The 26,389-nt window shown below is 37.0% G+C and overlaps 1 protein-coding gene across 1 annotated transcript in view; it reads left to right on the top strand.

Annotated features, from left to right (window-relative positions):
• Positions 1 to 24,411, top strand: part of LOC142333861 (tyrosine decarboxylase-like) — a 29,943-nt gene extending 5,532 nt beyond the window's left edge. The window contains exons 2-6 of the mRNA XM_075381425.1: positions 7,170 to 7,234; positions 10,239 to 10,481; positions 12,107 to 12,646; positions 21,685 to 21,853; positions 23,934 to 24,411. Coding sequence (XP_075237540.1) covers positions 7,170 to 7,234; positions 10,239 to 10,481; positions 12,107 to 12,646; positions 21,685 to 21,853; positions 23,934 to 24,112 — 1,196 coding nt within the window. The 3' untranslated portion in view covers positions 24,113 to 24,411. The remainder of the gene's footprint in view (positions 1 to 7,169; positions 7,235 to 10,238; positions 10,482 to 12,106; positions 12,647 to 21,684; positions 21,854 to 23,933) is intronic.
• Positions 24,412 to 26,389: the final 1,978 nt, after the last annotated feature.

The raw sequence follows: 26,389 nt of genomic DNA, 5'->3' as shown, positions 1-26,389 counted from the left end.
TGATATCTATTACTGGATTGCGGTATGTTAGTAATTTCCTCTTTGATTATTTCTTGAAATTTCTCCGGTTCTATGTTTTCACAGTTACTAATCCTATTTGCCGCATTATTTGACACCCGGTGTATCTGGAAATCCGTTAATCTAGAGATAATATTATCCTGCCTTACCCGCCTTGGACAATCTCTGATGTTAACCAATACGGCCTTGTGATCACTACCAGTTTCTTCGGTAAGGACAGCAAACTCGACGGTATCTGCTCTAAACCTACTATCCACAATTACCAGGTCTATTGTTGATTGGTGACCTCTTGCACTGTATGTAGGAGCCCCATCATTTATACAGCACGCACCCGTAACCTCCAACACGTCCTCGAGAATTCTACCTCTAGCATTTGTAGAATTGGCACCCGCTACAGTAGTTTTACAATTAAAATCTCCAAGCACTACCACTCTTTTCCGCGATCTGGTCATGATCTGCTGTAGGATAAATATCTGGTTTTAGTGCAATTGGGGCTGATGTATGTACCCACAATAATCGTGTCACTTAATTCAATAGCTATTATTCCGTCTTCTCTGCTGTACAAGTTATAATCCACTCTATCAAGTATTCTTCTGATGGCCACAGCCCCATTCCTGTAGGGTATCCATTGACCTCTGGCAGCCGAATACACATTAGGCTCCGTAGACACCAGAAAGTCGACATTGTATCTTGTGGCTATTTCCAGCGTCAGGTCTCCTGATAGTAGGCTTCTATTATTATTACTTAATAATATTTTAATCATTATGTTTATTGCAGCTCACACTCCCGGTTCTGTGTTCTGTACTTCTGCAATAGAGACATTTCATTGCTTGCCTACAGTCTTTGATGAAATGCCCCGTATTACCACAGTTGAAACATAAGTTGGTGCGGTCGGGGCCCCTGCATTCTCTTCTACCGTGCCCCATGCTCCAGCACCGGTAACATTTTTCGTTTTCGATGCGGATACATGCCCTACAGCAAACCCAGCCTACTCTCAGTCTTGCTGTTATTAACTTTGTTGCGCTGCGTTGAGTAGTAATTACTATAGCATTTTTGGTACTACCGTATGCGTCTCTCATAGATGTTATTTGAAATCTCTCACCCGTTCCTAGGACCTTCTCAATTGCCTCTTTTAGCTCACCTTCCGTAGTATCTCCAAGCATGTCCTTAATGTGTACAACTGTTCTACGGTCTCACTTGTTACGTATATCGACCTGAAGATCCCCTGCTCTATCCTTCAGCATTGCAGAAAACTCCTCTGCCTTCTGTACTCCACTTACCCTAACTTCTAGCTGTTCATCTCTACCCTTTCTTATAGAAAGAATTTCTCCAGCCTCCTCTACTTTAACTTTTTCTTTCATAGTTTTTAATAGATCAGCCTATGTTTTCCCTTGTCCTTGTACAACAATGGTTTTACTCTCGGCGACCGGTGGGGTTCCTCGCCTTACAGACGCCGATCTGGATCTTGGTCTCGCATTGTCACTTGGATTGGGGAGGACCATCCTTGGTAAGGTCTTCCCCTTCCTTAAAATATATATTACTATTTTCCTAATCAAAATGCCTGGAGGGCCATTTGGTATCACGAAAACTGATGACTCAGAGGTACCCACTACTCTTCTTAGTGCCTTAAGTACGTGTGATGCCATTTCCTTATCCCCACAACTGGAGTCATAGATGACTGTGTATCTTGTACCATTAGTTGTGACCTTACTGTCTTCGAGTATCGTTGATTCCTGAAGAAACATTGCACCAGGCGTTGCTCCTGCATATATGCTGTTTGGTCTTATGCCATTCAAGTCTACAAAGTGACAACTACCCTCTCCAGGTTTTGCTGCGTTAACCTGAGTGATCCTGTTCATCACCCACCTTGACCATCTGGAGGGCAGTCTCTCTATCAATTGCTCGTCTGATAGATCAACATCCAAAATATCCAACATCTCGCTGTTATAATGACCTTCAGTCTGAGTGGTCTGATTACATGTCTCCGCTTTCTCTTCACACAGTCTTTGTAAGTCTTCATATATTTCTTTAAGTTCCCTTTCATGGGCTTTGATTGCAGTTTGACTCCCCTTGCCAGTCATGTGTCTCAGTTGTGTGATTGCATTACCTAATTTGTAGGTAATTTCCTCAAGAGTAGGAGGGGTTTCTTCCTCCTCCGAAGAACCCGCTCTAGGTCTTTTGGTTACTCTGCCCTCGGTTTCCCTCCATTTATTCTTTTCCTGGTTGCTCACCGTAGTATCCATACCTTCAGTGTCCACTGTGCCACTCTCTCTCCTTCCAGTTGCTCCCTTCGAGGGTCCAGCCCCTTGTGAGGCTGTATCCTCAGATGGGAGGGAGCTATGACGTCGCATGTCTCGAAATTGTACTTAGGGGACAATTCCGCATCCGTTGATACCCCCCAAAAAAAAAAAAAAATAAAAAAAATATATATATATATATATATAAATGACAGCTTGATAAACTAAGCTACAGCAGTCTATCTTATCAAGAGATAATAACAACCGAAATTAATTAAATTAATTCCAATATCAAAAGTTTATAACTTGAATAATAATAAACAATATTATCAGTCGATGCCAGTTACAATTGTCTATGCCATCCACTACAGATAAGCTACACCCGAATTGAAAACAACTCAAGGTACACCACTACTAACTCACACTAACCACTGCGACCAGCAGTCAACTATGAACCTTATTGCCAATAGCAATAAGGCTACTCAGATAAAAAAATTCAATAAAAAGGTCAGTCCGCAACCAAAAATCACCAAATTATATTAAAACACTTCCGAAAATTTTCCACCGTCGATTCCCAATTCCAAAAATCAGATATAAAACCGTTAATCCGAAAAAAAAAAACAGTATAAGACAGAGCGCACAACAATACGTCAGACCGCAACACAAGCTTCCACTCGACTTTGTCATTCCACCTTGTTCTGTCCTTTGCTAACTTCTTTTTTTAATATATTTTCCCTTTTAATCCCATCCATCATTTGAAATTTCTTTCGTCCTTTTACTTTTCTTCCATTCACCAAGTCTTTTATCGCATCAATTAATAAACACCTTCTTCTCATATAATATTCTAATCAGTTCCTTTTCCTAATTCAAAATCACATTTAGCATTTTACTGTTCTCTCTAATTCTCTTTAATACTTCTTCATTTGTTACATGATCTTGCCATCTGACAATTATCTTTCTGCACCACACCCACATCTCAAAAGTCATTTCTAATCGTCCATGTTTCAGCTCCATAGAGCATCACATTCCGAATAAAAAATTTCATTAATCACTTCCTTAACCCTAAGATTAACTTTTCACAAAGCAGTCATGCCTTCTAGGAGCTAGGAAAATACTTAACTTCCTTATCAAACAAGCTAAAAAAAAGAAATGGCTGGACTTGTGTGAAGAGCTTAACGAAGACCCCTGGGGAAAGGCATTTAGGATAGTGACCAAAAGCCTGGGAAGATATGTGCCGACATTGAGTGCTGAAATGTCGGCACGACAGGTTAAATTGCTATTTCCCAGAATAGAAGATCTCAATAGAGAGGTAATTGAGTGTCAGGCTGGCAGGTTCACTCAAAAGGAGGTTTTGGAAGCCATCATGAAATTAAAAAATAAAAAAAGTCCAGGACCGGATGGCATACCTGCCGCCATCATTAAAGACCTTGCCAGGATCTTACCCTGGGAATTAGTGGATGTTGCAAGTTATGGCTTACAAAACCGTAACTTCCCCAATTGTTGGAAAGAAGCCAGAACTGTTTTCATTCCTAAAATAGGACCAAATCAAGAACAAGTAGGATACAGACCAATCACACTAATAAATAACATGGGTAAGGTAGTCGAAAGATTACTAGAAACCCGACTCAGAGAAGAAATCGAGGAAAAAGGTTGTTTACATGCGGAGCAATATGGTTTTAGAAAAGGCCGGTCTACGATAAACGCGATCGACAAAGTTAAGACCTGGGCATTAAATAGTAGAAACGGCACGTGGAGAACTAGGAAAATCCCACTTATTATAATGTTGGATATAAAAAATGCTTTTGGATCTGTTCCTTGGAGAGCCATTATCGCAGCATTACAAGCCATGAATATAAGTGATTATCTAGTCAACCAGATTAATCAATACCTTTACCATAGATTCATTGAGGTTAAAACGTTAGAAGGAAAATCCACATTTGAGATATTTGGAGGAGTTCCACAAGGATCAGTCCTTGGGCCTATACTGTGGAATATTTTTTATGACAAAATTTTTAGATTAGATTATCCCGAGGGGGTTTTGGTTGTTGGATATGCTGATGACATTGCTATCCTAGTAGAAGACAGAGAAGTTAATAACCTAGAGGATAAAGCAAATCAGGCATTACGAATAATTGATGAATGGCTGGTAGGAAGCATGCTACAGATATCCCCTAACAAATCCTGTTGTTTGGTGTTTTCAGGTAGAAGACCTATTAGAAACCTCAATATAAACATTAGAGGAGAGAGAATTAAGGAGGTCAAAGAAGCAAAGTATTTAGGGGTTCTTTTGGATAAAAGCCTAAGATTTAGCAAACACGTAGAGATGATTTGTAACAAGGTCACCCCTTTGATTAAGGCATTGAGGACTCTTTTCCAGAACCATGGTACACCGAAAATGGTAATAAGGAGACTGATAACTGCGGCTACCACGTCAGCAATTTTATATGCGGCCCCGATATGGGGAGATACAATGAATATTCAGAGAAACAAAACAAAATTAAAAAGAGTACACAGGCTTGCTTTACTGCGTGTAGCCACGGGATACAGAACAGTGTCATACGATGCGCTGTGTATACTAACGAAGGTTCTACCCATTGATTTACAAATTAAACAAAGAACATTTAGATATAGGGGTATGTCCAAAGATGAGATTGAACGGCTAATTGATCAAGAGTGGCAGGATACATGGACACACTCTAGAGTAGGGGATTGGACCAGGCGACTAATCCCCAACATAAATATGTGGACTAGTAATAGAATAGGTAATGTAGATTTTTATACGACACAACTGTTGATGGGGCATGGCTCGTTCGCCCATTATCTGTTTAGAATTGGAAAAAGACCTACCCCACAATGTGTGTACTGCCCAGAGACTGATGATGCGGAACACACTGTGTTTGTATGCCCAAGATGGGCTCCAAATAGAAGAGAAATTTCAGACAACGGACTTACACCTGAAAACCTCTTAAATTGGATGGTCTATAGTGACGATAACTGGGATTGGTTCTGTAGGTTTGCCGGGGAAATCTTACGCACCAAGGAAGAAGAGGACAGAAGAAGGGGTTTATGAAATTAGGGTAGGGAGGACAGTCCCTCCGTGGAGGGCCCGTACGCCGTGGTGTGCAGGTTCCTGAGAAGGGGGGGAACTCCGGGGAGTGTGGGACAAATAAAAGACCGAGTCTCGGTTGGCGGTGCCGCTCCTGGGGGTGCCTCGGCGCTTAGTGGGGGTGGTACCGCTGATTAGAGGCAAATACATAATGACCGAGACCCGGTTCCCTGCTGAGGGGATGGGAGGTGGCGTAGCCATACCCCGTCTCCGAGGCGGGGGATTAGAGGCAGGCGAATAAAATAAAATTAAAGATCTGAGACCGAGGGAGCTAACCTGCCGTGCCGGGTGTACAACTGGTGGGCGGGGGACACTCCCTTAGAGGATAAAAAGAGTGTCCTTAGTGTCCTGAGTGTCCTTAAAAGGACACTCTCCCCGACTGAGTATACTTAAATGGATATCCGGTCGGGGAGAGTAGGGGAACAAAAAAAAAAAAAAAGTCATGCCTTCTTATTAAATACCTGCTTACTTCTTGATATTCTTGTTTTAATTTCTACAAACCCTACTGTATCGCTCTTCAAGATCTGACTAAGGGGATACTTTTTAAATTTGGATTCTTTTTACTTTACTTTCGGATACTTTTTCAGTAAGGTCCATATCATGCCATAAACTGGTAAGGATTCTCCACAAAATTTTAATGGAGTGGTTTCGTTTTGCCTTCTGCATCCTAATGGCGTTCACCATGGTTCTTTTGCCTTAAAGAGCAATTTCTCACTCCCAGGATGATAGAGTACTCTGCCTTCGACTCGTTCATCCACCTTCCTGAGAGATTGTTGGCACTTTGTAGAAAGGTGATCACTTATACCAGTGACTCCTCAGTCGCTATAGCCTCATCTGTGAAAACAGCGTTTGCTGTGCAGTCATCCATGTTGCCATACGTGAAGGTGAGGTTGAAATTTTTATGTGAGGGGCTATACCCCAATCTTAATTACCCCATTTCACGTTATCCAACCTTAATTAAAGTAAATTAAAAACAAAGTATCCCAATTCTCTGTATCTCCAAGTGAATGAATATTCAACTGAATTTTTAATGTTTTGAAAATTTGAAATTTACATCTCCAGTATTTGAACTGTGATATCATAAAAAACTTATTCTTAAGACATTTTCATTTCTCTTCATAACCACAAAATATTAATCTACATGTTTTTCTCATTTTTCTAAATAAAAACCATGTGAATTGTTCTTTTTTTATTTAAGAATACTTATGATAAATATGGCATATGGTATAATATTATAAATGTTATAAAATAAATTTTATTTGCTGTAAATATTGATTATTTTCTAAGAACAAATATATTGGCGAGATAAACATACCTTTTCTTCTTTTTTCCCCATACCTAGGAGGGTGGACCAGCTAATGCATTGCACACCCTCAGAGGTTCCCTTTGCATCTAACCAAGACTCCATGGGACCTGGCTATGCTGTTCCCCGCAGGGGTTGTTCACCCAGTAGGCTGGGACTGGGTCTTTTATATGCCTGCCTCTCACCATACCCCCTTCCTAGGGAGGGATCCAGCCGGGTCTCGGTCATTTTTTTATTATACATGAACTCAGAGGGTCCCCAGTCAGTCATCAAGAGTAGTCCAGGATAAACATACCTTGCTTCTACAAATGTTTTCATGGTGGATTCCTCATTTTAGATACTTAGTTCATGCTATACTAAGTTGAATACAGTTTATCCAGCTATAGTAAGCCCAAAACAGATAGTTGCTACAAGGTTTCCTATTTCCTCTTTTAGTTACCATAAAATTGCTTTGTGATGTCTAATTTTTCCAATATTATACGTAAGTTTTTCTCTTTTTTTATAGCTAAAGCTTTTGGATTACCAGCAAAGTTTCTATCTACATCAAATAAGGGCAGTGGTGCTTTACAGGTAGAGTTATATCTTCAAATTTTTATTTTAAATTATTTTTTTTAAATATTTTTTATTTAGTATTGATTGCTTAAGAGAAACTCTCAACAACTTAAAAAAAAAAACTAAATCTACATTCCATTTTATTTGTTAAATAAATAACTTTTGCAACAGTAAACTGGGTAATTTAGCAACACTGCATATAGTCTATCATTGATGATAGAGAAGAATGGGGAATTCATTATCTTATAGCTGTTGTTTTACCATTCAGTATCAGTGGTAAATTATAAATTTCTTACTCAGCTTTTTTCTCTCATGAATCATCGTATTTACACCTATTTTATTTTTTTTTGGACACTGAAAAACACTTACGTGTTAGAAAATTCTAATAAAAAAAAAACAAAAAAAAACAAAAAAAAGCAACTAAATTGGACCAAAACTAAATATTAAAAAACTAAATTTTACAATCAATATCACACCTAACCTGTCACTAGAAACTCACTCAAAATTAATATTACAAAAGCAAACAAAAAATTTTACATAAACTCAAATAAAATTTATTAAGTCCTGAAGGAGTGTAAAGAGGTCCTTTTCGCATAACAAAAAGATTAAAGAATTAAGATAAAAATGGTCTCAGCACCAGAAAAAATATATATAAACGACTGAACAAAAATTGAATTAAAAATGATTGTTGGTTTCAGGTGGTAAAACAATGAAGTATTTCATAGAAGTAACATCTCTCAATCATAAAATCTCCTTATCATTGCCCGAATGTTTCTTGACAACAGGGGTGGCTCGTGTATAGGCATTGTGGAACTGGAGCACCCCTTATTTCCACTTGATATTATCGATAACATTTAACAAGAGTCCTTTTTTCTTTAATACTTTCTTTATACTTGTACAATATATCATTTTTAAGCTTAATGTCAGTAGCCATCTCCCAGTTTATGAAAACAATACAAAAATCTTTGTATGGAACTGTGCGCTTCATAGTTCCATCAGCATGGCGTTTGGCTGTTGCGCACATGCACACATGTGCACAACGTGAGACTGTGAAGAAGAGAGAGCATTGTTGTTCCCGCAGTGTTGACCCTGGCATGCTGGTGGAAGATAGTTCTTTTATAACTCCGCATATGTTGTGCTTAAAAACAATGAAACCAGCAACAGTTAAATCTGAAATAAACATTTCTCATAATGATTTGGTGTCTTTTATATATATATGCAGTAAACATATGTGAAAAATCTTTGAGGAAATGGACTCAATGTTGAGAAGAAGAACTGTAAATATTAAAAGCGTGCATACATCAAATAATATTGTAAGAGTTAAGGTTACTACAGCAAAGTTCTATCACGTCAGTACGAGGAATCACTAGATATTTCTTAAGGTTAATGAAATAATTATTTAAAAATCACTAGACTCGAAGGTAAATCAAATTTCTTTGAAATGAGTGATATTTTCTCAGACTATTTGTATTAGATATTTTACTATACTTTGTAATGTTTAGAGGACTAACAACCACTTTAAACCTATTCAATATTAAGCCTATTAAGGGAGGTATGATTTTTTTGTCTTCAAAACCCCATTCTTTCCATCCCCTGGGCCAATGGTGGGTGATATCCAAAAACTTTAATTAGATAAGATTTAGGCTCTTATCTAAAGAATAGTAGGAACTTTAAGCAAATTCGATAATTTACATAATAAGAAAATTATAGCGATATTTTTTTTTTCGAAAAATCCATCGATTTCCACCAGCATGTTTCAATTTTTCCCATTAACGAACTCAACCGAGATTTTGGGTAGTTATATTTTATGTATCTATATGAAAACGGATTGACGCAAAATTACGGCAGTTATCGTGTCCACAAGAAAGTGAAATATATATATAAACTTATGAACTGACGGTGGTTTTGGGGTCTGGGGGATATGAAACGTGAAGATATGTGGAAATTTTCCGGAATTCGAATCATGGTACCCATTACAATAGGTAGCTTTCTTATGAAATCTACCTAAAAAAGATAGAAAAAAAAAAGTTAAAAAAAGAAAATGAGATGAAATCTGATCCGAATCAATGTGCCTTCCCCTTCTAAGATCCAAATATTTCATTAATTAAAATTTCATTTGGCTATAACTCTGGAACCAATGAAAATAAGTACAACTTACGATATATCGTTGAAAAGCTCTCAGTGAGGGCGTATTACTGAAGTTAAGGAAAAGTTCAAAATCCAAATCTTTTTGGATGTTGGACTTTTTTGGTCACTTTTGGTCCAGTCGATTGCAATCAAAAAGGGAAATGCACAACTAGATGTTATAATAGCGATAAATCCAAAATTACAACATCCTACTGCTAATCGTTTTTTAGTTATGCAATGTACATACATCCCAACCTCGTAGGGGAAGACACCCGCCTAGTGACGTTCTGGACGCCACATCACCCCCGCCGTTCCTAGACCTGTTGGGCTTTAACGGGAGCCGTCTATCGCCCTCTGCTTTTTACATCTTATGGTAATAACTCTGGTCTCGTTGGGATGCCACCGAAGTAAATGCCTCGGTAGACATTTACATCGGTGATTTATTAACTCAGCTTCTGCCTTCGCTGTAGGTCTCGTCTGGACATCTTGAATGTCCTACATCGTATCCCTCTGAACTAGCTAACCGAGTTTAAGGAAGCACGAATCCCGTTCCTAGTTCTACTTATTACGAGCCAATTTCGTGAAAATCGGGGCAAATCAACACAACATACTATCAAATATGTTGATCGCAACAACGAAATTTAGCCCTAGTTTCCCTTACTGAACTCAACTTTAGTTCAAACCCCTTGACACATACATACGTACGTACAGACGTCATTCCGAAACTAGTCAAAATGGATCCAGGGATGGTAAAAATGGATATTTCCGTTGAAATCTGAAAAACCGAAATTTTTCGCGATCACAATATTTCCTTTTCTTCGCACAGAGAAGTAAAAATTTAATTAACAAGTTTTATTGCAGAATATGTTTTTAATTTATTTATTTACGATTACAGGGTTCAGCTAGTGATTGCATTATGGTTGCGATGTTGGCAGCAAGATATAATGCATTAGAAGCCTTAAAAAAAGAATTTAATGTTAGTGAAGAAGATAAGGCTACATTATTACCAAAACTGGTTGCGTATTGCAGTGCTGAAGCTCATTCTAGCGTTGAAAAAGCAGCAATGTTAAACTTGGTCCCTATAAGAATTTTGCCAGTCACCGATGAGGGATACCTTGATCCTGAAGTGTTAGATAAGGTATTTAAATTAAAAAATTAAAAAATATTTTACTTTTATTTTTTTGTAAGTAAACTTTTTTATTTATTTAAGCTGTTTATCTTCAAATAACTTATATAGAATGCTTCAAAATTAATAATTTAAAACGGGTATTTCAAAAATGACGCGACGTCTTTGTTTGACGACGTGAATTATCACAAAATTAATATTAATAAAATACTGATCTTAAAAAAGATTTCCTGTGATCCCGAAGCAGGTTTGTACACGTTTCATAACATTTGCAACTACTTTTCGTAATGTTCGAAATCTCACTTTCAATTCGTTAAGTATTTGAGGAATTTTTTTTTTAAAACTACATTTTGTAAATACCTCTAAAGAAAAACGTCTGCCGGTTTAAAATTCGGGGATCTCGGAGTCCACAACCATTTCATATGATACTATGGCCAAAGTCTTCCGTAACATATCCTGAGTTTCATTACTAGTATAACACGTTGCGTTTCCTGCTGGAACAAACATTCAAATTCGTGTAAATCTAACATGGCAATAAATGTTTGATCAAGTTTGCAACAAACCACACCATCTAAAGATTTGTGAAAATATAAAGAGGTCAACCACCGGGAAATTTGTCTTGTATGTCTTGGTCTAGTGATGAACTCGTCATCACAAATCAGCTGATTTCGAAGTCTAGAGTTCTAAGGTTCAAATCCTAGTAAACCCAGTTATTTTTATACGGATCTGAATACTAGATCGTGGATACCGGTGTTCTTTGGTGGTTGGGTTTCAATTAATCATACATCTCGGGAACGGTCGACCTGAAAACACACTTCATTTACATATCACCCTTATTCAGCCCCTGAAGTAATACCATACGGTGATTCTCGAGGCTAAACAGGAAAAAAATAGTCTTGTGTGTGTTTGTGTGAAATTGTTACTTGCCGGTTCAGCTGTTGCTATTGGCGCAGAGATGATCACGTGATGCGCCGGTCAGTTGCGTGTCCGCATAATGAAGAATCTTTTTTTTGCTGCTAAATATTAACTAATAATCCCTTTCTTTTATTAATAAAATTAATAAATAGTAATAAGTAAATGAAAATACAAATGTAAAATATAAATAAAAATAATCTAAGCTTAGAAATTAAATTAAATAATCTGTAGATTACTTGACAACGGACTGCTTCTAGCGGTAGTTGACAGAGAGTCGCTGTGCGCAGTCACTCGGCCTATCACTGGCGTACGGCCGGTGCGCCTGGCACTCTATTGTTACGCTCTGCGCCAATAGCAGCTAAAATAAAAAAGTGAGCATAAACGACAAACAAACCCACGCACCATCCTTTTTTATAAAAAGTGTAATAATTCAAATTCCCATCTAAATATAAAATTAATCTTTTCTAAAGATTGTACACAGTTTATCTTTTGTATTTAGCATTAACTATCTTCTCCAGCGGGTTATGTAAAATTTTAAGCTCAGTAAATGACAGGAAATAATTGAATTCTCCATTACTATCTGGTTATTTTTTTGTCTTTAAAAATAAATATAAATCACGGTTGGTATCAAATAAAAATTTACCTATGGTAAAATTTATCGTAAAATTAACTGTTGTGATTTAAAAAAAAAAAAAAAAATTCAATATAAATTTTTTTTTCAGGCGATGGAAGAAGATGAGCAAAAAGGATTAAAACCATTTTTCTATTCTGCAATACTTGGTTCGACAAAACAAGTAGCATTTGATAAATTAAATCTACTAGCACCAGTTATTAGAAAACGACCTGATTATTTTTGGTTTCACTGTGATGCTGCGTATGCTGGAAACGCTTTTATTTGTCCAGAAATGAGATATCTAATGGAAGGTATTGAATATGTTAATTCATTCAATGTGAACCCAAATAAATGGCTTTTAACAGTATTTGATGCATCATTACTTTGGGTCGACGATCAAATGAAGTTAATAAAGGGTATGATAGTTGATCCATTATATATACATTTTCAGGATACAAATTTTGTTGATAGAAGGCATTGGACGATCGCGTTAAGTAGAAGATTTAGAGCGTTAAAATTATGGTTTTTATTAAGAATGTACGGTATTTCAGGACTACAACAACATATAAGAGAGGATATAGAAAATGCTAAATACTTTGAATCTCTCGTACGTACAGATGACCGTTTTCAAATATGCAACAATGTTCGTGTAAGTAAAAATTATTTAAATCAGTAATATGCATAATGAAAATATTAAATTATTTATTTATTTTAATAATATAATTCACTTTCTGTAAGTACAATTTTTTTTTATTAAAGCAGAAAAACTAGAAGAAATATTTTTGCTTGAGAAACACGGAAAAAATAGAATGCGGCACTGTTTTAATAAAATTAGTTATTTTAAAATTGTTAATAATTTAAAAGTAGCAAGTGTTTCAAAAAGGTTGCAACCCCTTTGTTTGACGTGGTGAATTTATTACGAAATTATTAATGTTAATAAAATACTTACACAAAAATATTCAAATTACCTTTAATAATTTTACAGTAGATGTTCAAAATGATTTCCTGTGACTCTGATGCAGGTTTGTATAAGTTTCATAACATTTGCAGGCACTTTTCGTAATGTTTGAAATCTCACTTTTAATGTTAACCTTCAATTCGTCAAGTGTATGAGGAATGTTTTTAATAACTACACTTTTTAATTATCCCTAAAGTTCTGCTGGTATAAGATCTAGGGATCACAACCCTTTTAGATATCAAACGATGTCCAAAATTCCCTCGTAACATATTCAGCCTTTAATTAGCAGTATGATAGCGGCGCTCAGAGAAATGAATGTTAGTGACCACTTGCTAAATCAGGTTGACTGCTGCTACCTGTCTGATAGATGGACGGAGGTCCGCACTTTGGAGGGGGTGGTGAGATTTCCGGTCTTCGGTGGAGTTCCGCAGGGGTCTGTGTTAGGCCCCTTGCCATGGAACATCTTTTACGACCGGTTGCTCCGGTTGCCTTATCCGGAAGGAGTCAGCGTAGTCACTTACGCTGACGACATTGCACTATTGGTGGAAGATAAGGAAATTGGTGATGCAGAGGATAAAGCAAATCGCTCCCTCCAACTCATAGACAACCGGCTAATAAACAACAACATGGAGGTGTCCCCGGCAAAAAGCAAGTGTATCCTCTTCACGGGTAGGAGAAGACTGCGCGGCGTTCGGGTCGTGATCCGTGGAGAGGTTATAACTGAGGTCAAGGATACAAAATACCTAGGGGTGACAATAGATAAAAGTCTCAAATTTGGTGGGCATACAGAAAATGTGTGCAAAAAAGTAGGGCTCACCATAAAAGCCATCAGGAGATTATTCGTGGAACACACAGTACCGAGGGCCTCCAAACGGAAACTGATTGCGTCGGCGGCGGTGTCTGCGGCGTTATACGCGGCGCCGGTTTGGGCTGATACAATCAGGATACAAAGAAACAAGCATAAACTGCGAAGAATGCACAGAACGGCATTGTTGGGAGTGGTGGCAGGGTATCGTACTCTGTCATATGAAGCTATATGTGTGCTTGCGTCGGTCCCGCCGATAGAACTTCAGATCAAGAGCAGGAAAGCGAGAGCGGAAGAATGTAGTAGAGCTGAGACCGAGGCGATGACCCGACAGTGGTGGAAGGAAGTATGGGCACAGACTAACGCTGCGGCCTGGAGCAGAAGGTTAATAAGTGATTTGGACGCATGGCTGGATCGCCAACATGGCGAGGTGAACTTTTACATAACACAGATGATGTCGGGTCATGGATGTTTTGGTTACTATTTAAAAAGATTCGGCAAGAGAGACACACCCAACTGCGACTACTGCCAGGAGGTGGACAACCCAGAGCATACGATGTTCGAATGCCAAAGATGGGCACAATACAGACAATTCATAGCAGTCAATAACCTGAACGCGAATAACATAGTAGAGTGGTCGCTAAGGAGGGAGCAGAACTGGAACGTTTTTAACAATTTCGCCGGTACGGTTTTTCACACTAAGGAAGAGGAGGCGCGACGAAGGAATCGTTAGGTTCAATCGTTAATAGGGATAGGTGGACAGCCCCGTCTCTGAGAGCCTGTATGCCCTGGCGTTCAGGTTTCGGAGAGGGGACGGGGACTCCGGGGAGATTTCGCGGGGATAAAATTAAAAGACCTAGACCCGGCCGGCGTGGCTGGTTTTGGGGGTTCGCGCGCTCCTTGTGCTGGTCACGCTGGTTTGAGGCAAATGGTATAAAGACCGAGACCCGGTTTCTGTCGGCGGGGGTGGGGAACGGCATAGCCGGGCTTTGCCCTCGTCGGCGGGAATTAGAGGCAGGCAAGAAAAGATCTAGTACCGGGGCGGTTGACCTGCCGTGCCGGGTGTAAAACCGGTGGGCGGGAAGACCGCCTTAGAGTCAAAAGACACGTCTCTGGGCCGAGTATACTTAATTGGATGTCCGGCCCAGGGATGTAGGGAAAGAAATAAAAAAAAAAAAATTTAGCAGTATGATGATGGATCGGGGACTCCCTTGTGGTAGTTATTTTTATTGACAATTTTTTTTTTTGTTTAACCTCCGGGTCCGCAGTTAAGCAATTCTTTTCGAAGAGGATGAGATGAGTGTTTTTTAGCGTGTGTGAAAAATGCCATGCCTGACTGGTTCGAACCCAGGACCTCCGGATGAAAGGCCGAGATGCTATCACTCGCGCCACCGAGGCCGGCTGTATATTTATTTATTTAGCGTATGGCACCAAAACACAACACCAATTACAGTAAAAAATTACAAAACAAAGATTTAACAAATTAATATATGCTACTGATTCTGTAGTTGCTATCAGGGAATCTTCAGGATTCCCTTCATAAGCTGTCCTAGGGAAAACTTCTGTGATATGTTTAACAATTTGATTTTCACCACACTCGCAAAGGGGCGTCGATGGCAGCCCATTTATACAGGAAATAGGCGCACCTACCGTGCTGAGTTCGTATTCTGTTTAGCGTTGACCATGTCTTACGTGGCAAGTCAAAACCCGGCAGCTTATTGTGTAGTACATGGGATTTGGTTATTCTGCCGGCTCTAAAATGACAACTGGATAGTCTCATGTAGGAACTTAACAGGAAATGGGGTACTTTAATGGGTTGCTAATGGCTTACTAATATAATATAAAATAAAGATCCGACCGGCAGACCGACTTCCCATGCCGGTAGGTGAAAAGGGCTGTTAGAGTACAAAGAACACCCCCTACGCTATTCTATTCTAAATTTAGGCTCCGGCGTAGAGGAGTAAGGGGAAAAAATTAGCAGTATGACACGTTGCTTTATTTTATTAGAACCGACATTCACGTTCGTGTAAATCTACCATAGCAATAAATTGTTCGATTAAGTTGCGATAAACTATACCGTCTACAGATTAGTTAATCTATAGTACAGGATTATCATAAAAGAACGGTGCGATTTCAGTAATTCATAGGAAGATTGTAGGGAAATTTCTAAATGTTATATTGGTATCCCTGAAAGCCTCCAACCCAAAAGTTTGTTTATCAGCAGTTGTAACCACAACGTCAGTTCTTGTATTGTTGTTGCGGTGAGTTTAGTGAATTGCTATGTTCTCGGATAAAGACAAAGCTAAGTGTATTTTATTGATACCTGAATTAAAAAAATCAGCAATTTTAGTTCAACGTGCGTTTCGACGTGAATTCGGAAGAGATCCGCTACACAAAAATAACATAACAAGTCGGTTCAAACAAATCGAAGAAACTGGATCTCTTACATAAAATGTACAAGAAACAGAAATCAACCGGCAGACCAAGTGTACCAGACGAAACGATTGAACTAATTAGACCATCGGCAATTAGAAGTCCTGGGAAGTCCATCCCCCGTTGAAGCATCGAATTAGGTATTCCAAAATCAACAGTTCACAAAGTTTTACGTAAAAAACTGAAATTACACGTTTATAAAATCCAGATACTGCAGGAATTGAAACCCGATGATGGTGTAAAACGTTACGATTTCGCTGTTGAAATGTCGGACAGAATAAGTGAAAACGAATCATTTTTAGACGATATAATTTTTACAGACGAAGCTACATTCCATGTGAATGGATGCGTTAACAGACACAATTCACAAATATGAGGCTCTGAAAACCCACACCCAATTATTGAGAAACAACGTGATTCGCCTAAAGTTAATGTTTGGTGTGGTGTGATGAAAAATCGTGTAATAGGGCCTTCCTTCTTTGCTGAAAAAACAATTACTTCTTCTTTTTCCTGTTTAGCCTGTACCGGTGTTCTTTGGTGGTTGGGTTTCAATTAACCACACATCTCAGGTACGGTCGAACTGAGAATGTACAAGACTACACTTCATCTACACTCATACATATCATCCTCTGAAGAATTATCTAAACGGTAGTTACCGGAGGCTAAACAGGAAAAAGAAAAAACAATTACTGGAGTTGTGTATCTTGACATGTTAACCGATTATTGCTTTCCTCAGCCGGATGAACTCGAAAACATTCATCGAATTCATTTCCAACAAGATGGTGCTCCCCCGCACTTCAATGCATCGGTCACGGACGCTTTGAACGAAAAATTTGGAGATTGATGGATAGGCCTGCAAGGACCCGTACTTTGGCTTCCAAGGAGTCCAGACCTGACACCTTGCGATTTTTTCTTGTGGTGGTACATCAAAAGCGTTGTTTATACACAAAAAATTCGCGACTTAAAAAACAGCAATAATGAAGCAATGACAATATTAACGAGGAAATGTTAACTAATGTTTGGAGAGAAGTTGAGTATCATTTGAACATTTGTCGAGCGACTAAGGGCGCACATATTGAAATTTATTAATTATGTAAAAAAAATGTTTGAGACGACAAATTTGAAAAATAAAAAACATAAACTGTAAGTAATTCTATTTTAATTTAAACCATGTTCAAAACCGCACCATTCTTTTATGATAACTCTGTATAACGCCGGAAAATCGCATACCAAACACCAATTTTACAACGTGAAATGGTCGTTCATGAAATGCGTAAGGATTTGCATTGCTTCATATTAAGTAATTTTAGCTGTTAATGTAGCCATAGAGTGAATTCGTGCCTTGTCACTCAATAAACACGATCCAAAATGTCAATACCGTTGTCATCAAGAGATTGAAATCGACGACAATACTGTAAACGTTTTCCGTGTTCTACTTCTTTCAGTTCTTTAACGATACCGATACGTTAAACGTGTGATTATAATTTTTGAATTGCCTTGAAAGCTATAAATAGTGAAATTCCGGCTTGTTAAAATCACTTTCCGAGTGATTTTCTATTTGAGCAAGACAAATTTTCTTTCACATCCTCCAGAACTTCAACTGTTAATAGTGACGTGTGCTTTTCTGATCGTATAAACTCCCGGTCTTACGAAATTTATTAATCGAATTCGATATTGTCGACTTATTAGAAACTGAAGATTTGAGAAATTTTATTCGAAACTTGTCTTTCATTCGTTCGTAAGATTTATAGGCGCAATAAGTCTCAATAATAAACACATGGAAAACGACATAATTATCACAATAGAGAAGAATTTATACTGGTGTAGCACTTGTGCATAGGAAAGGTTATTTTAACTGTTACAAGCTGATAACCTTGAGTACAGTGTTGCCAACTCACTTGTAGGGAGATTTAGATTTACCTGTATGTGACCTTCTTAATCTTAGGGTTGCATTCTTTTTGAAATACCCATTTGTAATATAATGAATGAGATAAGTTCTAATTTAATTGAACAATAAATCCATAATACAGCCTCATCATTGTCCTTTATATTAACAATGGATTTATAGAGGATTACTTTTATCAAAAATAGCAAACGTGATCGCGTTTAACCCTCAATTAATCTCCATCCCTCCAGCAATCTCAAAAATCAATGTAAAATTAAAGTATTTTAGATAAGTATTATAGTGGAAATTAAAGGAAATGGAAGATCAAAATTGTTTTATTTAAATTAAGAAAATATTTATTACGATTTCATTATACTGAATGGCGCATGAAATGATCCAACATCTCTTTTGGCAATAATTGTTTAGCTTAATAATTATTAAGGTATTTTATGTTGGTAGAAGTGATTTATTTATGTTAGTGAGATCAATAACCAATAATAAAATTTGATTGTATTTTTTATATTTACTTTATATTTAGCTTTTTAGTGATCTTTGTTTATGTCTTGAATTACTGGTATAATATTAATTTTTTGCGGCAGGAACAAACTTATTAACATATATAAAAATTCTACCTAATACATAGCAAACTTTACATATTTATCAGAAGAAATATTTTATTCTTAATAATATAGAAATTAAATTTTTTAGTCCCAATATTATTTTAGGTACACTTTTATTTAGGTATTTGGGGAAAATATTGACAGCAACAAAAATTATTTAATACTAGCGGATCCGGAAATGCTTCCCTGTTGCTGGATTTGAAAATATATATATATATATATATATATATATATATAGATCGTTACCACATATATGTCTATTTTAATATCGGCGGACGAACACTGTAGCAACTCAATGTGAGCTGGCGCACAGTATACGGATGCGCTGATACAAGCATCATTACCACCGCGCAGTTCTCCCACCATAGCGGCGCTGCGGCCCCGCCACTCTCAGACTCCAATAAAAGAGCGTGCACGAGAGTGAATTTTCAAGCCCAGCAGCCACCTGCCCAGCAGCCACTGACAGCACAGAAGAGCGAAGAAACCTGCACTTTCCCCCGTTCAGCCCTTCGGGGCTTCGGGAATTACAAGGTTAACGGTATGTAACTTCGGTTACTACCAATTCTTGGAAAGTGCAGGCCAAAGAAGAACGAAGAGGTCTTCGGGAGAAGAAGAGGGAGAAGATGAAGAAGAAGGAAGACCAGCCACTCGTCTCAACATCACGGACTGGAGTCCGGAACAGAGCCCAGCAGAGATGCGTCCTGAAGGGCAGCCATACCAGAAGCGGATGAAGAGCTTCTTAACAACCTCTCCTAATTCAAACTTACAATCAGACCAAATAACCCAGCAATTGCGACCCCTCCGGAAAAGGGGACGCATTGCTCCCTCCTTTTTAGCTAGTGTCCCGTTGTGGCGTATTCCTGCTAGCCTATTAAAGAGTTAGCACCGAAAGGACTTCAGTGGACGGTCTGAAGGGGAATTACGTCGGGAGGACAGGCTTTATAAGCCTAGCCTTCCGCGGTCGGCCCATGCAATGGGTTTGATAACGCTGGTTCAACAACGGATTGGAATGCAATTAAATCCGTCTTAAATTCACTAAAATAATAATAGACAAAAATTGGAAAATTAGATCCGAGATTAAAAATAACCTTTAAAAAAAAAAAACAAGCCCGATTAGAAAGATCCAGCAGCAAGGGACTCTGTCCAGGCTCTGCGATAAAGTAGGGAGTAATGGACTCCTGCCAACTTTGCATTCCATTCCATTCCTGAATTTTCAATTCATCGTCGACCACCACCTGGAGAAGACCAAGAAGAAGATGAAAGAAGACAGAAGTTCGCTGGCCGCCTCAACGTAGGATCTCCCGGCGGATGCCAATATCCCCGACGAAGCAGGAGGTCTGGCCGACCCGCCGAGAGAGCCGCTGGACCCGGACGCTACCTTCCCGCTCAAGCTCCAGCTCGTCGGGCTTCAATCGCCCTGGCCGGCGGACTCAGCAGCAGGAGCCGGCCCAGCGTGGGATCGCTCGGGGAGAACCGCCTAGCCGCGCCGGCGAAGGACGACCGACATTGCGGGGCTCTGGGAACCATCACTGCCACGCTGTAGTGGGGACCCAACTGCCGCTGAGGGAAAGCCCGGTCTGACTTCAATGGACGAGCCGCAACTCCCCGACTACGCGGGAGACCAGCTTTCGGACCTAACAGCTCTTCTCAAAGCTAAAGCAAAAAACGGCGTTTTTCAGGGCCACCACAAGGTTATGAATTACGAGCCGTCAAAACCATTGGACGACAACCCTTCTCAGGACTACCAAAAGGTTAATGACTACAATGAGATGTCGAAGCCAATCGACGACAAAACACGGTTCTTTTCAGGGCTACCATAAGCTTAATAAGTGCCACGTGCCGCCGAAGGTATTTGGCGACAAGATTAAATGAACAAACTTGATGGTTTGATAGAACATTAAAAAACTGAACATTACGGAACTTCACAAAATTTAAACCTTTTGCTTTATGAAAGTCAGAATGTAAATAAATATAATTGTCAAAAACAGCGCTACCTATCAAATTTAATTCAAACTACTCTCTAAAAACAGTAGTAGGTTCAAATACCTGTAACTTTCTTTTTACTGGTCAGATCGAAAATTTAGGTAGTTTTAAACCTTCTCCGGACAACGCGGACAGTTTTGCAAAAACCCGTGCGTAAATCGGTCCAGTAGTTTTTTAGTTTATAGTGGACACACATACGAAAACTGCCTTATATATATATATATATATAGAAAAAAAAAATATATATATATATATATATATAAAAATATATATATATATATAGAAGAAGAACCTGTGTCTGTATATTTGTTTCGTAAATATCTCGACACCGGCCCCACCTACCGGGTATAGTTTTTGCAAAAATATTTCTTTTCACGTAACTAATATAAAATTTTGAATATGAGCCAAATCGGTACATAAATAGAATTTTACTAAATATCTCAACCCTATCGCCACTAGTGGGTCTATTTTTCATAAAAATATTTCTTTTCACGTTTCTCAATATCAGCCAAATCCAACCATAAATAGAATTTTACTAAATATCTCAACCCCAGCGCCATCTAGCAGATCCATTTTTTCCAGAGGTATTTCTTTCCATGTAACATATTCTGAATATGAGCTAAATCGGACCATAAATAATATTTTTCGAAATATCTCGATCCGAGCGCCATCTAATGGGTTCAAACTAATTTAGTAACTTTGTGGGCGTGCGCACAACTCACTAAAGTTTCATCGCAATCGAATGAATGATATAAGAACGCATACGGGACAAACAAACATTCATTTTTATATATATATAGATTATAAACTTTTAAAAACTATTTTCAATTTTAACTATTTTTGTTGACGAAAATGTTTTACACAATATTATTAAGAATGTTCTATTTATAAAAATTGATTGATTGTTATTTCAAAAAATTATATTTTTAAATAATTATAAATTAATCTGATTTAAATAATGACATGTATGTAAATTTATATTTTTTCTTATTTTAATTTTCAGTGTGGATTAATTTGTTTTCGATTTTATAATAATACAGAACTAACAGAACAATTATTACATAAATTAAATGAAACTCATAATATGTTTATGGTACCAGCAACGTTAAATAATAATAGATTTGTAATAAGATTTTGTATTTGTTATAAAAAATTAACAAAGTTAGAGTTGGGTAAGTACGTACAAATACACAAATAAATAAATGTGAGTGTTTATAACTTTTCTTGGATGGTAACAATGTATATAAAATGTAATATTACTATGTAATGTTTTGTTTTCTATAAACAGTTTTCCAGCTACTACCGGATCTGGGTGTATGTGTGTGTGTGCGCGCGCGCGCGCGCGTGTGTGTGTGTGTGTATAGGCAAACGCAACTACCGGCTTGCCAGGCCTGACGTAATTGCAGATGTAGTGAACTGTTAGTGTAAACGTACACCGGTTAACATGTAATCTGAAATGAACTCAGATTGATCACTCCTAAGACATGTGGTTAATTGAAACCCAACCATCAAAGAAAAACGGTATCCTCAAGCCTAGTATTCAAATCCATATAAAAGTAACCGTCTTTTTAAGGACTCAAACCTTAGCACTCTCGACTTTGAAAATCAACTGATTTTACGATGATGAGTTTAACCACTAGACTAACCCGGCGGGTTACGATTTAATAAAATAAATAAAAAATTCACTTCTAAATTAGAACACTTCTAAATAAGTAATTAAGTTTTCAGACCACCCAAAAAAAATACACAGCTTATCCTTCAAAAAGATCTTTGACACCAAAAATGAAAATTTTAAATTTGATTTAATGACTTAAGAATGAAAGAATTTGAATTAAAATGAGAAAATTTGGGTCTTTTCTGTTTCTCTCCCCCAAAATGGTTTTTTATGAATAACGATTTAAACTCATTAAGAAAATAATAATTATTTTTTTGTAACCTACCTAAATATTAACATTAAAAATTAGATAATAAACTATCCAAATTACGCTCATTAGTTAAGGTTAGCGAGCGAAGCGACCGTAGGTTAAGTTTATATTATATTAGGTTAAGATTATATTTATAATTATAAGCATAATGCTTATATTGAACCTCTCTCATTTGGTACACCGATGTTTTAATAAAATTGACGATTAAAAATATTAAAAAAATAGGTTAGCGAGCGAAGCAAGCAAAGGTTAAGGTTATATTTTTAATTTCTTTAGAAATATCTAGAAAATCCTTACTAATTTGGAAGAAAAAATATGATACTTAACGTAAAAAACCATTTTAGTGGAAAACAAAAAAGATCCGAAACTTTTACAATATAAATGTTTTTAATTTTTTTTAACTGTTCCAAATTAAATTAATTCTCTTTATTCTTTTTTCCCAACCCATTCCATAAAAAAAAGATAGCATAGGTTTGTTTATTTGTTGTATATGCTCACAATTTTATTTTAGCTGCTATCAGCCCAGAGCGGACCAATAGTGGTGCGCCGAGTGGAGAAGAGAAGAAGTATAATCGTTTTATACTTCACGAATGATTCATTCGTTCGAACAATTTATATTTGAACGATTCATATGTTCGAACATTTAATCCTTCTTCACACAAACGATTTATCTAAAATTATATTTGTATTTTGGGGATAAAAAACATATTGGGGATTACAACTATGCTAAAAAATCAAAACTCAAGAAACAGCAAGAAATGTTCAGGATTTTCAAGCTTTTTGTTGTTGTTGTTAGTATACTAAATTCATGAACGTTATTTAGTAACAAAATCATTGTAATGAAACATTTTCGCGGTGGGCCATAGGCCCGTATTTTTCCTAGTAAATTATAATTTGATAGTTCTTACATTTTCATTTGGATATAGATTTGTATAATATACATATTTTTAAAAATAATTCTTATCTACTATTTTTTTAATTATTACTACTCCATGGCGGAATGGTTGCTTTTTTACCTTTCATATAGAAGTTTCTGGATTGAATCCCAGTCAGACTTGACATTTTACAATAGTCAGTAGTCAAAGTCATTTATTTATTTATTATTTTTTTTATTGAGAACAGGTTAATGCACAAGATCATGTTATATTTTTCTGATTCGAGTTGTATTTATGAACGGAATCTGGATCTATAAATTTTATGAACGATTTATTTATGAAAGATAGGAACACTACCATTTTACAATGGTGGGTGGCAGTAAATTATCAAGATGTTGACATAAATGAGTTTATTATGTGTACGGGTAAATTAATTATTTTTTTTATTGCAGATGTTGTTTGGCAAGAAATACAGCAAAAAGCAACAGAAATAGTAAATGAAAATGCCTCAACACCAAACCGACGTATGCATCGTCATTCTTTGACAGTAAGAGTACCGCCAGAGCATTTTGAAAAATTAAATTTACATTTAGCAGATGTTGCACAAGTGATAATTCCAGATAACCATTAACAGAACTAAGGCAAAAATGAAACTATATATTTCAATAAATTTTCTTTCTATAGCTTTGTAAATTTAATTACTTCACCACTAGATTGAATAATAGTTTTTCACTGTAACTTTTATTAGAACTAGATACAATATATGGATTTAGAAATTTTAGTTTACGGATGAACAAGACCAAAATTACTGGGCTTATAATCTAGTTATGAGGCAATATTAAATAAAAAAAAAAAAAAAAAAAAAAACTACAATGTATAAGCACGTAACAAATTTACATCAATTTGAAACTTACAAAGACTTTTTTAATATTATCACAGGTTCAATGGATTTTTTATATATATTAATAAAACATTATTGTAATTGCATCTGAATTACATATTACCATATTACTATGTATTTTAGGTACTTTGGCAAAAGAGAAAAATATAATTTAGAAAATAAAGTGATTTAAAAAAAATAAAAATAAGTGTGTTGAATCTTTTGATCCACTGTAATTTCATACATGATTTTTTAAAAGGAAAAAGGATTTCACAAATTTCTGAATATTTTTATTATTTTAATCATTTTAATATACATGAATAGTACAAGCTACAGATTTTTAACTGTTGAAGAAATTTAGTAGCCAAAATATCTATTACTAATTATAAAAAAGTACTTGACATTTACTCTTTTAATAAGAATGTAGATGTAAAATCCTCACTTCAAAATGTACAATGAAGAATGCTTAAGAGTTTTATTCTTGTCAATATATTTTGGTCCTTGACAGTGGATTACTTATGGTGATAAGTGTAAAGCTGTGTAGCTAAATCATCATAAAATTAAGGTACTTTACTACTACTATTTCACACACACACACACACACACACACACACACACACACACACACACACACACACACACACACACACACACACACACACACACACACACACACACACACACACACACACACACACACACACACACACACACACACACACACACACACACACACACACAAACGCGCACACACGCACACACACACACACAGAGAGAGAGAGAGAGAGAGAGAGAGAGAGAGAGAGAGAGAGAGAGAGAGAGAGAGAGAGAGAGAGAGAGAGAGAGAGAGAGAGAGAGAGTGAGAGAGAGAGAGAGACAAAAAATTACTGTAATTTGCATTTGAATTAGATATTTTGAATGATTTTATATTTTAATAATTTTAATACACATGAATAGAACAAGCTACAAATGTTTAACTGTTGAAACAAAAATGACTAGCAAAAAAATATTACTAATTATAAAAAAGTACTTGATATTTAATCTTTTAATAAGAATACGAGGTGTGTTCAAAAAAAAGAATTTTTGTTTTTTGGAAAGAATTTTATTCATTCTTCTACATTAATGTTATCCTCTTCAAAATACACAATAAAAAAGACTCAAGAACAGTACTCTTAAGAATTCTAATTCTACATTTTGAAGTGAGGATTTTACATGTATACGAGTTGTGTTCAAAAAGTAACGAGAATTTTGAAATTTCGCGGATTGTACAAGGGTTATTTTTTTCAAGGTCTGATCGGTCACGAAATTAAGACCACAGTGAAAATAAAAAAAAATTTATTTGAACAAGTACTTATATAGTTACGCTATTTCTCTATATAGTCGCCACTCCGATTTAGACATTTGTCGTAGCGTGGTACCAACTTTCCAATACCCTCGTCATAGAACGGAGCCGCCAGTGTTTTCAGACATGTTTCTACGCTGGTCTGCAGCTCGATGTCTGTACCATAATGTTGTCCTCCTAGCCAGCGTTTCATGTGAGCAAAGAGGTGAAAATCGGAAGGAGCCAATCCGGGCTGTATAGTGGGTGATCAAACACTTCCCGACGAAAACGCTGCAGGAGCTTCTTTGTTACAGCTGCAGTGTGCGGCCGAGCATTGTCATGGAGAAAGACAATGCCTGATGACAACATTCCCTTCCGCTTATATTGAAATGCCCTTCGTAGACGTTGAAGAGTCACGCAGTATGAGGCTGCAGTGATGGTCGTGCCAAGTTCTATGAATTCCACCAAGAGAACTCCATTCCGGTTCCAGAACCCAGTAGCCATACACTTTCTGTTGAAGGTTCGGTTGAACTTCTTTGGCTTACTGGGAGAATGACAATGCATCCACTGTTTGGATTGTTCTTTTGTTTCTTCAGTTTCGAAATGGACCCGTATCTCATACCTTGCGAGAAACGTTAGGGAGGCGTCCATTCTCATTGTTTTGTGATGGTCGGACAGCATCTTGGGAACCCATCTCGCACACAGTT

The sequence above is a fragment of the Lycorma delicatula genome, chromosome 13 (assembly GCF_047948215.1).
Source record: "Lycorma delicatula isolate Av1 chromosome 13, ASM4794821v1, whole genome shotgun sequence".
Lineage (NCBI taxonomy): Eukaryota > Metazoa > Arthropoda > Insecta > Hemiptera > Fulgoridae > Lycorma > Lycorma delicatula.
Note: the sequence above shows the minus strand (reverse complement) of the source record. Positions and strands in the feature narration are given on the sequence as shown.